We start from the raw sequence: 10,705 nt of genomic DNA, 5'->3' as shown, positions 1-10,705 counted from the left end.
TATTAAAAAAAAGAAAATAATTCGAAAATAGTAAGTGAAGAAAGAAAAAGCAACAGAGGAGACCTGAGTGACATTATTCAGTTCCGACTTACCGTTTCTCTTTCTTCCAATCTCCGGAATCAGGTAAAATTTCTACCTTTTTCTCTCTTCGCATTTGACTTTTGACTTGTTTTTTTTCTTTTTTTGTTCTCTCTTCAGTTCACAACTAGTTATCTGATTCTGTATATTATCTGACTTCTTGCCAAGGTTGTCGGTGCTGCAATTGTTAGTTTTGTGCTAAGAGAAGAAGCTGTTGGGAAAGTTTCTTTTGTTGTGATGATGTCACACAACTTAACGGGGCAGCTTGTGAGTGCAGAGATACATGGCTTTCACACGTTGGAGGGTACTTGCCTTCTTCCTCTCTTACCTCTCTATTTGGTTTGTGCTCATATTTGGTTGAACCTCAATTTTAACTAAGTTTCAATTTTGAGAAGTTCCCTCTTGTTTTTTTTTTTTTTTTTTTGGGAGGGGGGTGATCAAGTTTGAATTGTGTGTGTAAGTTGTTGTTTGGTCTCATGTGTAGCTGGTTTTTGGCTCCTAGAGATGATTGTGTGTGATTTTCAATGCAAGGTTGGAGTGAAGAAAGAAAGTGTGGTTGGTTTTGGTTGTGGATTGTTTCTCCTTGATCAAGTGTAAACTTCTCTTTGTGTTTTCTTGGAGAAAATAAGGGAATTTGGGGTTTTAAAGATTGTTCTGGTATTGGTTGTTGTTTAAACTTGATTAAGTTCAAACTGTTTTGGGAGAAGCAACTAGAAATCATTCTTTGAGAACTTAATTAAGGTTAAGGGTATTGGTACTGAGGTCAAAAGCAGGGTACCATGACAACTCCCCAATTTTATTGTGTTGTTTCCTTATATTAGATAGACTGTGTGTGGATAAAATTTCTCGATAAATGCTTATATAGGAGAAGCAAATAAAACACAAAATGAATCAAGCTTCTTCCATAAGTTAAAATCTACTTAAGCATCTTAGTTAAAACCTACTAGTAAAATCATTTCCTGTATTATGCATAAGATTTAGTAAATGTTACTTGTTAGTATCTTAGACACTTGTGATTGCAAAATATATTGATTTTGTGAACTCTGCAATATGTTCAAACAAAATGTCGCAGCATGTAGATAGAACTTAGAAGGTTAGTGACTTTACAAGGATTGATCCCAAGGCTCAGTAAACCAGCTGAGATGTCCAACTTACATATAAATATCGGCTTTTGTTAGGATGTGAAATAGTTCAAGGAAGCAAAAGATTAAAATCTCAAGATGTGAAAGTGTGGCTTTAACTTTTGGTTCAATATGGAATAGAAAATTGTACTTTTCAATATGGGGTTTATATTTGCTATGTATTTCTTTGCTATTTGCTTCCAACTGCAGGTATTATTACTACTACCAATTATGTGGTCAATGGTCAATGCATATTAATCATAACTGCTGATTTGTTTTTCTAAAGTAATTTCTTATGTGGCCCAGATTTGGATGTTAGTAATACTATGGAGGAAGCAAAAAGCAGATGGCTTCGTCCCAATGAGATCCATGCCATACTCTGTAATCACAAATATTTCAAGATCAATGTCAAGCCAGTGAATTTGCCCAAAAGTAATCACATGCTGCTATTAACAGCAACTTGATGTTGTAAATTAGATATGCATTGTCAAATAGATCATTTCTCATCAACTTTGTTCTCATCTCTTTCAACTTCTATTTCTTAATTTCCATGAAACATTTTGATTTTGTTGCTTCTGAGCATTTCATGTTTTGCAGACGGTATTATTATTGTAAACATGTAGATCCTTCAGTTCTTGTTGAAGCATGTCTTAACAAAAAGTAAAATACATAAAAAGAAGAAAAAGTTTTATACACAAATTTATGCATTGTTCAAGTTTATATGCTATAAAACCTCTATGATTGATTTCTGGCATTATTCCTTCGTAGATCTATTAAATGGAATTTTAATTAAAGTAATATTTTTGCATCTAACTAACAAATTGTTTGAATTATTGAGAATTATATGATGTCCAACAGGATTCCAATCATCAGTGATAATGTTATATTATAATTTTGTTTGTAAAACAGGTGGTACTATTGTACTATTTGACCGCAAGATGCTTAGGAACTTCAGAAAAGATGGGCACAATTGGAAAAAGAAAACCGATGGGAAAACTGTCAAAGAAGCCCATGAACACTTAAAAGTGAGGATTTTAATTTTTGTGGGCGTTTATTTGAAGTTGTGCTAGCAAGTACCCCATTGAATGTAGTTTATTGAAGATGTATCTAGGGAGTTTTAATGGTTTGTCCTATATTGAATTTGGTCTTCTAATGGTTTTGCCTACTATAGTAAAATTGGTCTTTTTTAATAGTCTCTGATGGTTTGTTGTGCCTTCCCTGATCCTGTTTAATTGAACTTTCAAAATAGTTTTACTGAATCTTTGGTTGTTTAGAGTGGCCAATGGCATCAGCTGATCAATGTAGAGTGTTTTTGGCGAGATGAAGGGAATAAAATATTGTGACATGAATATGATGGAGTATATCAAGTGGCCTCATGAGTATTTGGGTTAAATATTGAAATAAGCCTCTAGAATTGGGTCAGTGGTGAGATGTTTGGATTGTTTTCATGTGATTATAGGTTTGAATGACCTGCCACCTTGATACTAAAATAGGTTAAATATTAAAACACTGGGAGCTTTCTAAAGCTCAGTTATGCATTTTACTAGTTTTATTACACCATCTTTAATTCAATGTGCTTTCTTCAATGAGCTGCGAGTGGTAATTTGTTGTTGGACTTCGGAGTTTTGACATTCTGTCGATTTAGACATGATTTATGTTAGATTTAGGAGTATTAATTCAGTAATTGGGTACTGCTAGGTTTGTATCACACATTCTCTATGCTTTGTACATCTATAGTTGTAAAATATTTAGTTATATTTTATCATTCTTTCTTGGTGACATTTGAGGAATAAATTATGTTTTCTCTTCAATCTTGTCACCTTATTACACTATATTTTCTATTATCAACTTCTCTTCCTACAGTTTTTGTTATGTGATTCCAATGTTTGATTCCTACTATTATTTTTTCCATCATCAATCAGGTTGGCAATGAAGAAAGGATCCACGTATATTATGCACATGGCCAAGATAACCCAACCTTTGTTCGTAGATGTTATTGGTTGCTTGATAAGTATGTTTTGCTGGACTTTAGGTTCCCAATTCCAATATATCATGCATGTCTGTATTTGTGAACTGAGTTAGTAACAAGGGTTATACATTTCCTGAATTTTTGTTAAACAGAGAATAAAAATAAGTTTGCTAATAGGAACTTGACTTACTAATGTTATGATTTTATTCAGGAATCTGGAGCACATAGTCCTTGTTCATTATCGTGACACACAAGAGGTTGTGTTAATCCCTTTCTTTCTTCCTTATTCCTCTACAACATTTAACTTCATATCCAAATGATGACTAAGATTTCCTATTTGCATGTTGCTTTGCATGATAGAAAAACCTTATATTTTTAGTTTATTGTAGAGATTATGGTGAGTTTGTATTGTTGAAATTGTGATAATATTACCGAATATCTTGTAGATCTTGTAATATTCTTTCCCTGGTTATGGGAAACCTCTTTGAGCCTTCGTACAAAATTTCTATATATATGATAAGGCTGGGAGACTCTCTCCTAAGGAAGCTTTTCAGTCAAAAAGTTGTTCCTTGTTTCTGTTTCAAGTTGGTAGCAGAGCGTACATCAAGTTGGCCTGATCATTTGAGTGTTTCTGGATGCGCAGAAATTGTCTATAAGAATAATGTCTCACACCAACCATGTTTTTAAAATGGTCTGGTTGGAAATGAAATTTATTCTCTGCATGAACTTCGCTGGTACTAATGCAAGGCATCTCAATAAAGCTCCTCTAAAGGGAATTTGTGTCTAAAGTGAGCAAGGGGTGTATCCACCCTTAAATTTTAGTGAGTTAAAATCACACTGTAATTTAAATTAAATCAAAGGGTGGATACACCCTTACTTAGAGGAGCCTTTCCATGACTCCCAGTGTTGGATATGTGTCTGATAGAACTGGACCAGAAAAGGTGAAATTGTTTTATTCGAATTAGAATGCAGTAATTACACACTCTGATGGATTTGAGGTCTCATCAGCCTCCCATTCTCCTATCACTTTCTGTTCAACCCCTAACTAACCCCTCCCACAGCTATTTATAGCCTCTTCTCTAACCACAATTGGTTATAACTAACTAACTAACAGTTATCTTAGCTGTCCTACAACTGACAGCTCTCTAACTCTTCCAAGGGTATTTTCTAACATACACCTTTCCCATCTATTTCCCTCTCTATCAGTGTCTTTTATGATTTACCATTTGAACTGGTTATTGAATAAAATTTGGCTCTCTAACCTTTGTTAGGTGGTGGTTTATGCTACAGTTACAATTGCAAGGTTCTCCTGCTACACCCGTAAATTCAAATTCAAGTTCTGCCTCTGATCCAGCTGCATCTTGGATTCCATCAGAAGACTTGGATTCTGGGGTGAACAGTGCTTATGCTGTTGGTGAGAAATAACTTTTAGATGATTTCAGTCTATGTTCTTACAAGTTATATTCTTGAGGCTATCAATATGAAAGGCTTCTTACATTTCTTTTTAATATTGGCATCTTATATTTAGAAGATGGTAAGTGCTTGTTAGGGGAAAAAAAGCAGGATAATTAGTTAAGATAATTAAATAAAAGAACATGTGCAACGTGCATGTCTTTTTATACATTGCAAATTTTTATTCCTCCGACTCCCACCATTTTTGTCTTAAGCCCATCTTTCCAAAGGAAACCATAAATAAAAGCCTTTTTATTAGTTGGATATGATCTAATGATCCTATATATATGGTTTCTATTGTTGCTGTCATACATACTGTTGCTATCTTTCCTTGACTAGGTATATATATCCTCATCCCTTTTTTCTTTTTTTGGAGATAAACAGAGCTTAATGACAATTTAACTGCCAAAAGTCATGAGCAGAGGCTTCATGAGATTAATACACTTGAATGGGATGACCTAGTGGTTCCAAATGTCAACACTTCTACTACATCTAATGGAGGTAATTGTTTGCTCTTTAACAGGACCCTTTGCTTGTTGGGAAAGAACCTTAATATTTTATATGTTAAATTTACTTTTGCCAGGCAACGTCCCATATTCATTTCAAGAAAATCAAAGTTTACTGAGTGGAAGATTTGGCAATGTAAGATTATATTGTCTTTCTTTCATTTGTGTTCTTTATTAAGCTGTGTTGTAATTTTTCATTTATGTTTTGTGGAAGGTTTTAAGGGACCATTAGTCCTTTGAATTTCTTTTAGATAGAAAAATAAATTTAATAGGAGAATAAATAAGTAAAGCACAGCTATGGGGAGGGTTAGATATTCTTTGAAATAAAAAGAGAGGGAAAAGAAAGATTAAAGAATGTGGCCTACCAATCTTCGTGTACGGGAAATGAAAACTCCCTTGAAACAGCCTTGAGAAGCATGCCAAAGAAAGGCCAATAACACCAGCATATTCAAAGCACATTTAGGGGTAAAATGCAGGCATTCTTTTTCAATCAGACATACCAAAGAGCAAGCTGCACACAGCCAAAAAAAGTTTCATCCCCTTGTTGTTAGTCCTGTATGAGTTTATTGTTATTTTGGCTAATCCTTTTTAAAGTGTATGTAATACTGTCAAAAGAGAGTTTATATCATTTATTTATAAAAGTAGATGCTCAAGCATTCAGGATTAAGCATTGCAATTGCACTTGTTTTGTCTCGCTGTTGAAATTATTGTTCTTCTGTTGATTATAGGAAGTTATACACTGTTTTTTCTTTTCTTTTATTTTTGGCACTTATTACTTGTTCTCATGTGTTCTCTTGGGCTAAGACTTAACTCAGTTGTACCCATTAACTAAGGTCCTAGGAACTCGGTATATAATATTTCTTTCACACTTATATAAGTAAAATGTAAATATATTTTATATATCACTTAAATTGGTAGAAAAATCGTTCTTATCAATAGACAAAACATAAAAGGTTATTGTTTATATAGATAAAATTTTGTATCTCTTAAATATATTCTCATGTTCTTCTGCTTCTTTCTGTCTTTCTTCTCGTGATACTTGCTTTGTGATAGCTGCTGTTGTAACCTATATAGGGCTTTTGTTACCAGGTATCCAGTAATCCTTCAGCAGAAATTCCTTCTTTTGGTAATTTAACTCAGCCAGTTTCTGGGAGCAATAGTGCCCCTTACAGTTTCCCAGATAGTGCTATTCTTCTGAAAAATAGTCCTATATCATCGGGAGGCGTTGACACCTTGGGCACTTTGGTCAACGAAGGCTTGCAAAGTCAGGACAGCTTTGGAACGTGGATGAACATCATATCGGATACACCATGTTCCATAGATGAATCAGCTCTTAAAGCATCAATTTCTTCTGTTCATGTACCATATTCATCACTGGTGGCAGATAATCTGCAATCTTCTCTGCCAGAACAAGTATTTAATCTCACTGAGGTGTCCCCTACATGGGCATCTTCCACTGAGAAAACAAAGGTATCCTTTTGTTTCTAATATGTCTAATTGCTAGCAATTATTTTCTGTTATAATTGTATCCTTTAGCACCAAATGTAATATTTAGTTTCTTAGTTAAATTCTCTGCGTTTTCATTCAGTCTTGGACAATATAGTATGGCTATGGAATTTCAAAGCTTCGAACTATAAAACCTACAACTCCACGTGGAGCACACATTGTCAATTTTTGCAATGTAAAAAAAATGCATTTTCAGTAGGCATCATTAGCACTCTGGCTACAAGCGCGATCAATTCATATGTTTGCTACCATTTTTTCTTTTTGGCAATTATAAGTGAAAATTCAATGTCTCTTTACTTCTTGCAGGTCCTGGTAACTGGATATTTTCATAATAACTATGAAAACCTTGCAAAGTCCAACCTACTGTGTGTCTGTGGTGATGTAAGTGTTCCTGTAGAAATTGTTCAGGTTGGAGTTTACCGGTGCTGCGTACCACCACACTCGCCTGGATTGGTCAATCTCTATTTGAGCTTTGATGGCCATAAGCCCATCAGCCAAGTTGTTAATTTTGAGTATCGTACTCCTATTTTGCATGAGCCAACTGCTTCAATGGAAGAGAAATACAACTGGAATGAGTTTCGACTTCAGATGAGGCTTGCTCATTTGCTCTTTGCTTCAGACACGAGCCTTAACATTTTCTCAAGTAAAGTATCACCGAATGCACTGAAAGAGGCTAGAAGATTTTCCTTCAAAACATCATATATCTCCAAAAGTTGGCAATACTTGATGAAGTCAATTGATGACAATACAATTCCATTTTCAAAAGTAAAAGATTCCTTGTTTGAAACTGCATTGAAAAACAAATTAAAGGAATGGCTTTTGGAACGAATTATCTTAGGCAGAAAGAGTACTGAATATGATGCGCAAGGGCAAGGTGTAATTCATTTGTGTGCAATGCTAGGATATAGTTGGGCAATCTCCTTATTTTCTTGGTCGGGCTTGTCGCTGGATTTCCGTGACAAATTTGGATGGACAGCTCTTCATTGGGCAGCATCTTATGGAATGTACGATACATGGATACTCCACTTGCCTGAACAATTAGCCTAGCTGCAACCACATTGACCTGAAAATCATTTTGTGACTAGTTATAAAAAATAAAAATAAAAAATCATTTTCTAACTTGATTTCACTGTTCAAGTTCTTTCCAGTTTCCTTTCACTAAAGATAAACAGGCAGAGCATGATATATATGATCTTACCATCAAATTTGGCAATATATGATCTTTTCAGTTTCCATATGATACTTTCTTGTGTGCATTTGATTTATTTTTAATCCAGCAACGAGCATGAACAAACTTTTCATTGTTTATTTGATTTAAAATTTAAAATTTGTGTCTGCAGGGAGAAAATGGTTGCAACTCTGTTGTCTTGTGGGGCAAGGCCAAACTTGGTCACAGATCCAACTCCACAATATCCTGGTGGATGTACTGCTGCTGATCTTGCCTATATGAAGGGATGTGATGGCTTAGCTGCTTTCCTTTCTGAGAAGTCTCTGGTTGAGCAGTTCAATGAAATGAGTTTGGCTGGAAATATCAGTGGCTCACTGGAAACTAGCTCAACTGATCCAGTAAATGCTGAGAACCTTACTGAGGACCAACTGTACGTTAAGGAGACTTTGGCAGCTTACCGTATATCTGCCGAGGCTGCAGCACGGATTCAAGCTGCATTTAGGGAGCATTCATTTAAATTACGATATAAGGCAGTTGAAATTATCAGCCCAGAGGAAGAAGCACGTCAAATAGTAGCAGCAATGAGGATTCAACATGCCTTTCGCAACTATGAGTCAAAAAAAAAGATGACAGCCGCCGCTCGGATTCAGCATAGATTTCGTACATGGAAGTACCGTAGAGAATTTCTCAACATGCGGCATCAAGCTATCAAAATTCAAGTAAGACCTACTCATCCTTTGTTCTTGTTGACTATCCTGAGTAAATATGTCACAATGAAAAATGATGTTATTTGTTCGAGGCAATTTTTGGATGGATTGACTGTGGATTCATGTCAATTAGCACATATAATGTGTCCTGTGCCACAAGTTATGAGAACATTCATGCTCATCCAAGCACTTTTAGTGACCACATATTTGAACTTAACAAGTCAACTATTTGTTTGTTGACTATAATTTTTTACCAGTTTGTAAGAAGCTAGCAAATTGACCAAAATCATGGCAAAGAAAGGTTAGCCTTAAATCATAATCTGAAATAGGGCTTATACATTTTAGAGAATGTTGGTGTAGTATAATACCACTTGAATTTTGAGTCTAGGAGTGGACTTTCTTTCCTGTCTACTCATAGCTTGCTTTCTAAAGTTTAATTGAGACCAACTGCTTGAGTGGATAACACAAGTTACACCCGGGAAAAGATTAATCGTCTGTGTTTTCAATGCAGGCTGCTTTCAGGGGCTTTCAAGCACGGAAGCAATATCGGAAAATCATATGGTCTGTTGGGGTGCTTGAGAAAGTGATCCTGCGTTGGCGTTTAAAGAGAAAAGGCTTTCGTGGTCTCCAGGTTAATCCTGCCAGGGAGGAGACGCAGGAAAGTGATTCAATTGCAGAGGAGGATTTCTTTCGCACCGGCCGGAAACAAGCTGAAGAACGCATTGAGAGGTCTGTCATACGTGTGCAGGCCATGTTCCGTTCTAAGAAAGCACAAGAAGAATATAGAAGGATGAAGCTGACACATAATCAAGCAAAGGTGAGTAACACATGCGAATGTAATGTCTCATGTTTTTATTTTGTTTCATTAGCTAAAATATTTTTTTAGTCTCTCAAATTTGAGATATTTTTTATTTTGGTCCTTCAATTAAAAAACTGCTCTTTTTAGTCCCTCAAATTCATAAAATGAGCAAAACTAAACTTACCCAAATTTGAGGGACTAAAAACATGTTTAAACTTATTTCATTTCACATGTTTGTTTACTTTTTTGAACTGCTTTATGCAGCTGGAACTGGAATTAGAAGAATTCCTTGATTCTGAAGTTGACATGTTACCCAAGACATAGCTTGGTGTCTTTTCCAGAACAAGGTTTCCCCATATTTGGGATGTAGCCAACTCCTGTAACAAACTAGTGTGTAGTGATAGCTTGGTGTCTTCTTTTTGTATAGAAAGTAGATCCTGTAAATTCCCTAGTGTAGATTTGAACCCATGACCCTTTCATATTGCTTTAATGTCTTGAATGGATCGTCCGTGTGTAATTAAGCTCCCTATGAGGGATGTTTCTGATGCAAGATCAAGTTTGTAACTTAAATAACAAGCCTTCTTAGATTTATTTAGTTATTTCATTTAGTATAAAGTTTTGGATTTGTCTTTGTCTTTGGGACTTTAGGAAGATCAATTGCAACAATAACTAAGCTCATATTATTCTCACGCTCCTTTTCGTTATTCTCACCCCAAATTTTTTTCATTTTATTTAACAAAAATATCCTTGACAAAAATACATTTTTGTTGTGATTAATAGATAATGGATATTTGTTTCTCTTGCATCATTAGAAGCCGCGCCCCCTACTTTCATTTATAACAATGGAAATTTTCCGTTGTGTAGTATTTTGATTCACAATCAAAAGTTATTTTTATTGTGTAGTTTTTTTTATTTATGGTTAAAAAATTATTTTTTTTTATTAGTTGATTAATTTTAATTTTGACACTTAATTTCATGTTTGAAATAATTAAATCAGAGTGAACATACTCAAACATGAAACAACGTGAGCTTGTGGGTGAGTAGGGGGCAGTTTGAGTATTGTAGTCTATATACTGGTACTCATGTCCATCTGCAATTGAGATTGCATGAACATGATCACAATCAATCAACAAGTAGGAGCACACTATTTGATGTACTGAGAGAACCAGTTAAAGCCTTCACCATACCCCATCTTGTGGACAATACTGCACATGAACACTTCTAGAGGCCGAATATTGGAGTCCTTAAGATTAAGTCTCAACCAATTAGGGTGTTAAACTATCAGTCTTAGAGTACCCCCAAGAAGTTTTGAATAAATTTGGCCTCACAATAAAATTATAATAATTAATTGACACTAACTATATATTAAGTTCAACTTTATAAACCATTTGGGGGGAAA

The 10,705-nt window shown here is 35.0% G+C and overlaps 1 protein-coding gene across 1 annotated transcript; it reads left to right on the top strand.

Annotated features, from left to right (window-relative positions):
* On the top strand, positions 1 to 9,995 carry LOC114388003 (calmodulin-binding transcription activator 5-like). Its single transcript, XM_028348324.1, has 14 exons — positions 1 to 123; positions 247 to 382; positions 1,506 to 1,631; positions 2,109 to 2,224; positions 3,122 to 3,210; positions 3,380 to 3,425; positions 4,459 to 4,582; positions 5,005 to 5,121; positions 5,204 to 5,262; positions 6,216 to 6,596; positions 6,939 to 7,636; positions 7,973 to 8,519; positions 9,019 to 9,324; positions 9,571 to 9,995. The coding sequence occupies exons 2-14, from the start codon at positions 316 to 318 to the stop codon at positions 9,628 to 9,630; spliced, it is 2,736 nt and encodes a 911-aa protein (XP_028204125.1). The 5' UTR covers positions 1 to 123; positions 247 to 315; the 3' UTR covers positions 9,631 to 9,995.
* The last annotated feature ends 710 nt before the right edge of the window (positions 9,996 to 10,705 follow it).

The sequence above is a fragment of the Glycine soja genome, chromosome 15, assembly GCF_004193775.1.
Source record: "Glycine soja cultivar W05 chromosome 15, ASM419377v2, whole genome shotgun sequence".
In the NCBI taxonomy this organism is placed as follows: Eukaryota; Viridiplantae; Streptophyta; class Magnoliopsida; order Fabales; family Fabaceae; genus Glycine; species Glycine soja.
This window is presented reverse-complemented; position numbering and strand designations above follow the sequence as displayed.

Excerpts from the sequence above, each read along its gene's own strand:
- LOC114388003 (XM_028348324.1), top strand. The coding sequence starts at position 316 with ATGATGTCACACAACTTAACGGGGCAGCTTGTGAGTGCAGAGATACAT. Across the intron at positions 383-1,505 it reads TGGCTTTCACACGTTGGAGG|ATTTGGATGTTAGTAATACT; the intron begins GTACTTGCCTTC and ends TATGTGGCCCAG. Across the intron at positions 2,225-3,121 it reads AAGCCCATGAACACTTAAAA|GTTGGCAATGAAGAAAGGAT; the intron begins GTGAGGATTTTA and ends ATCATCAATCAG.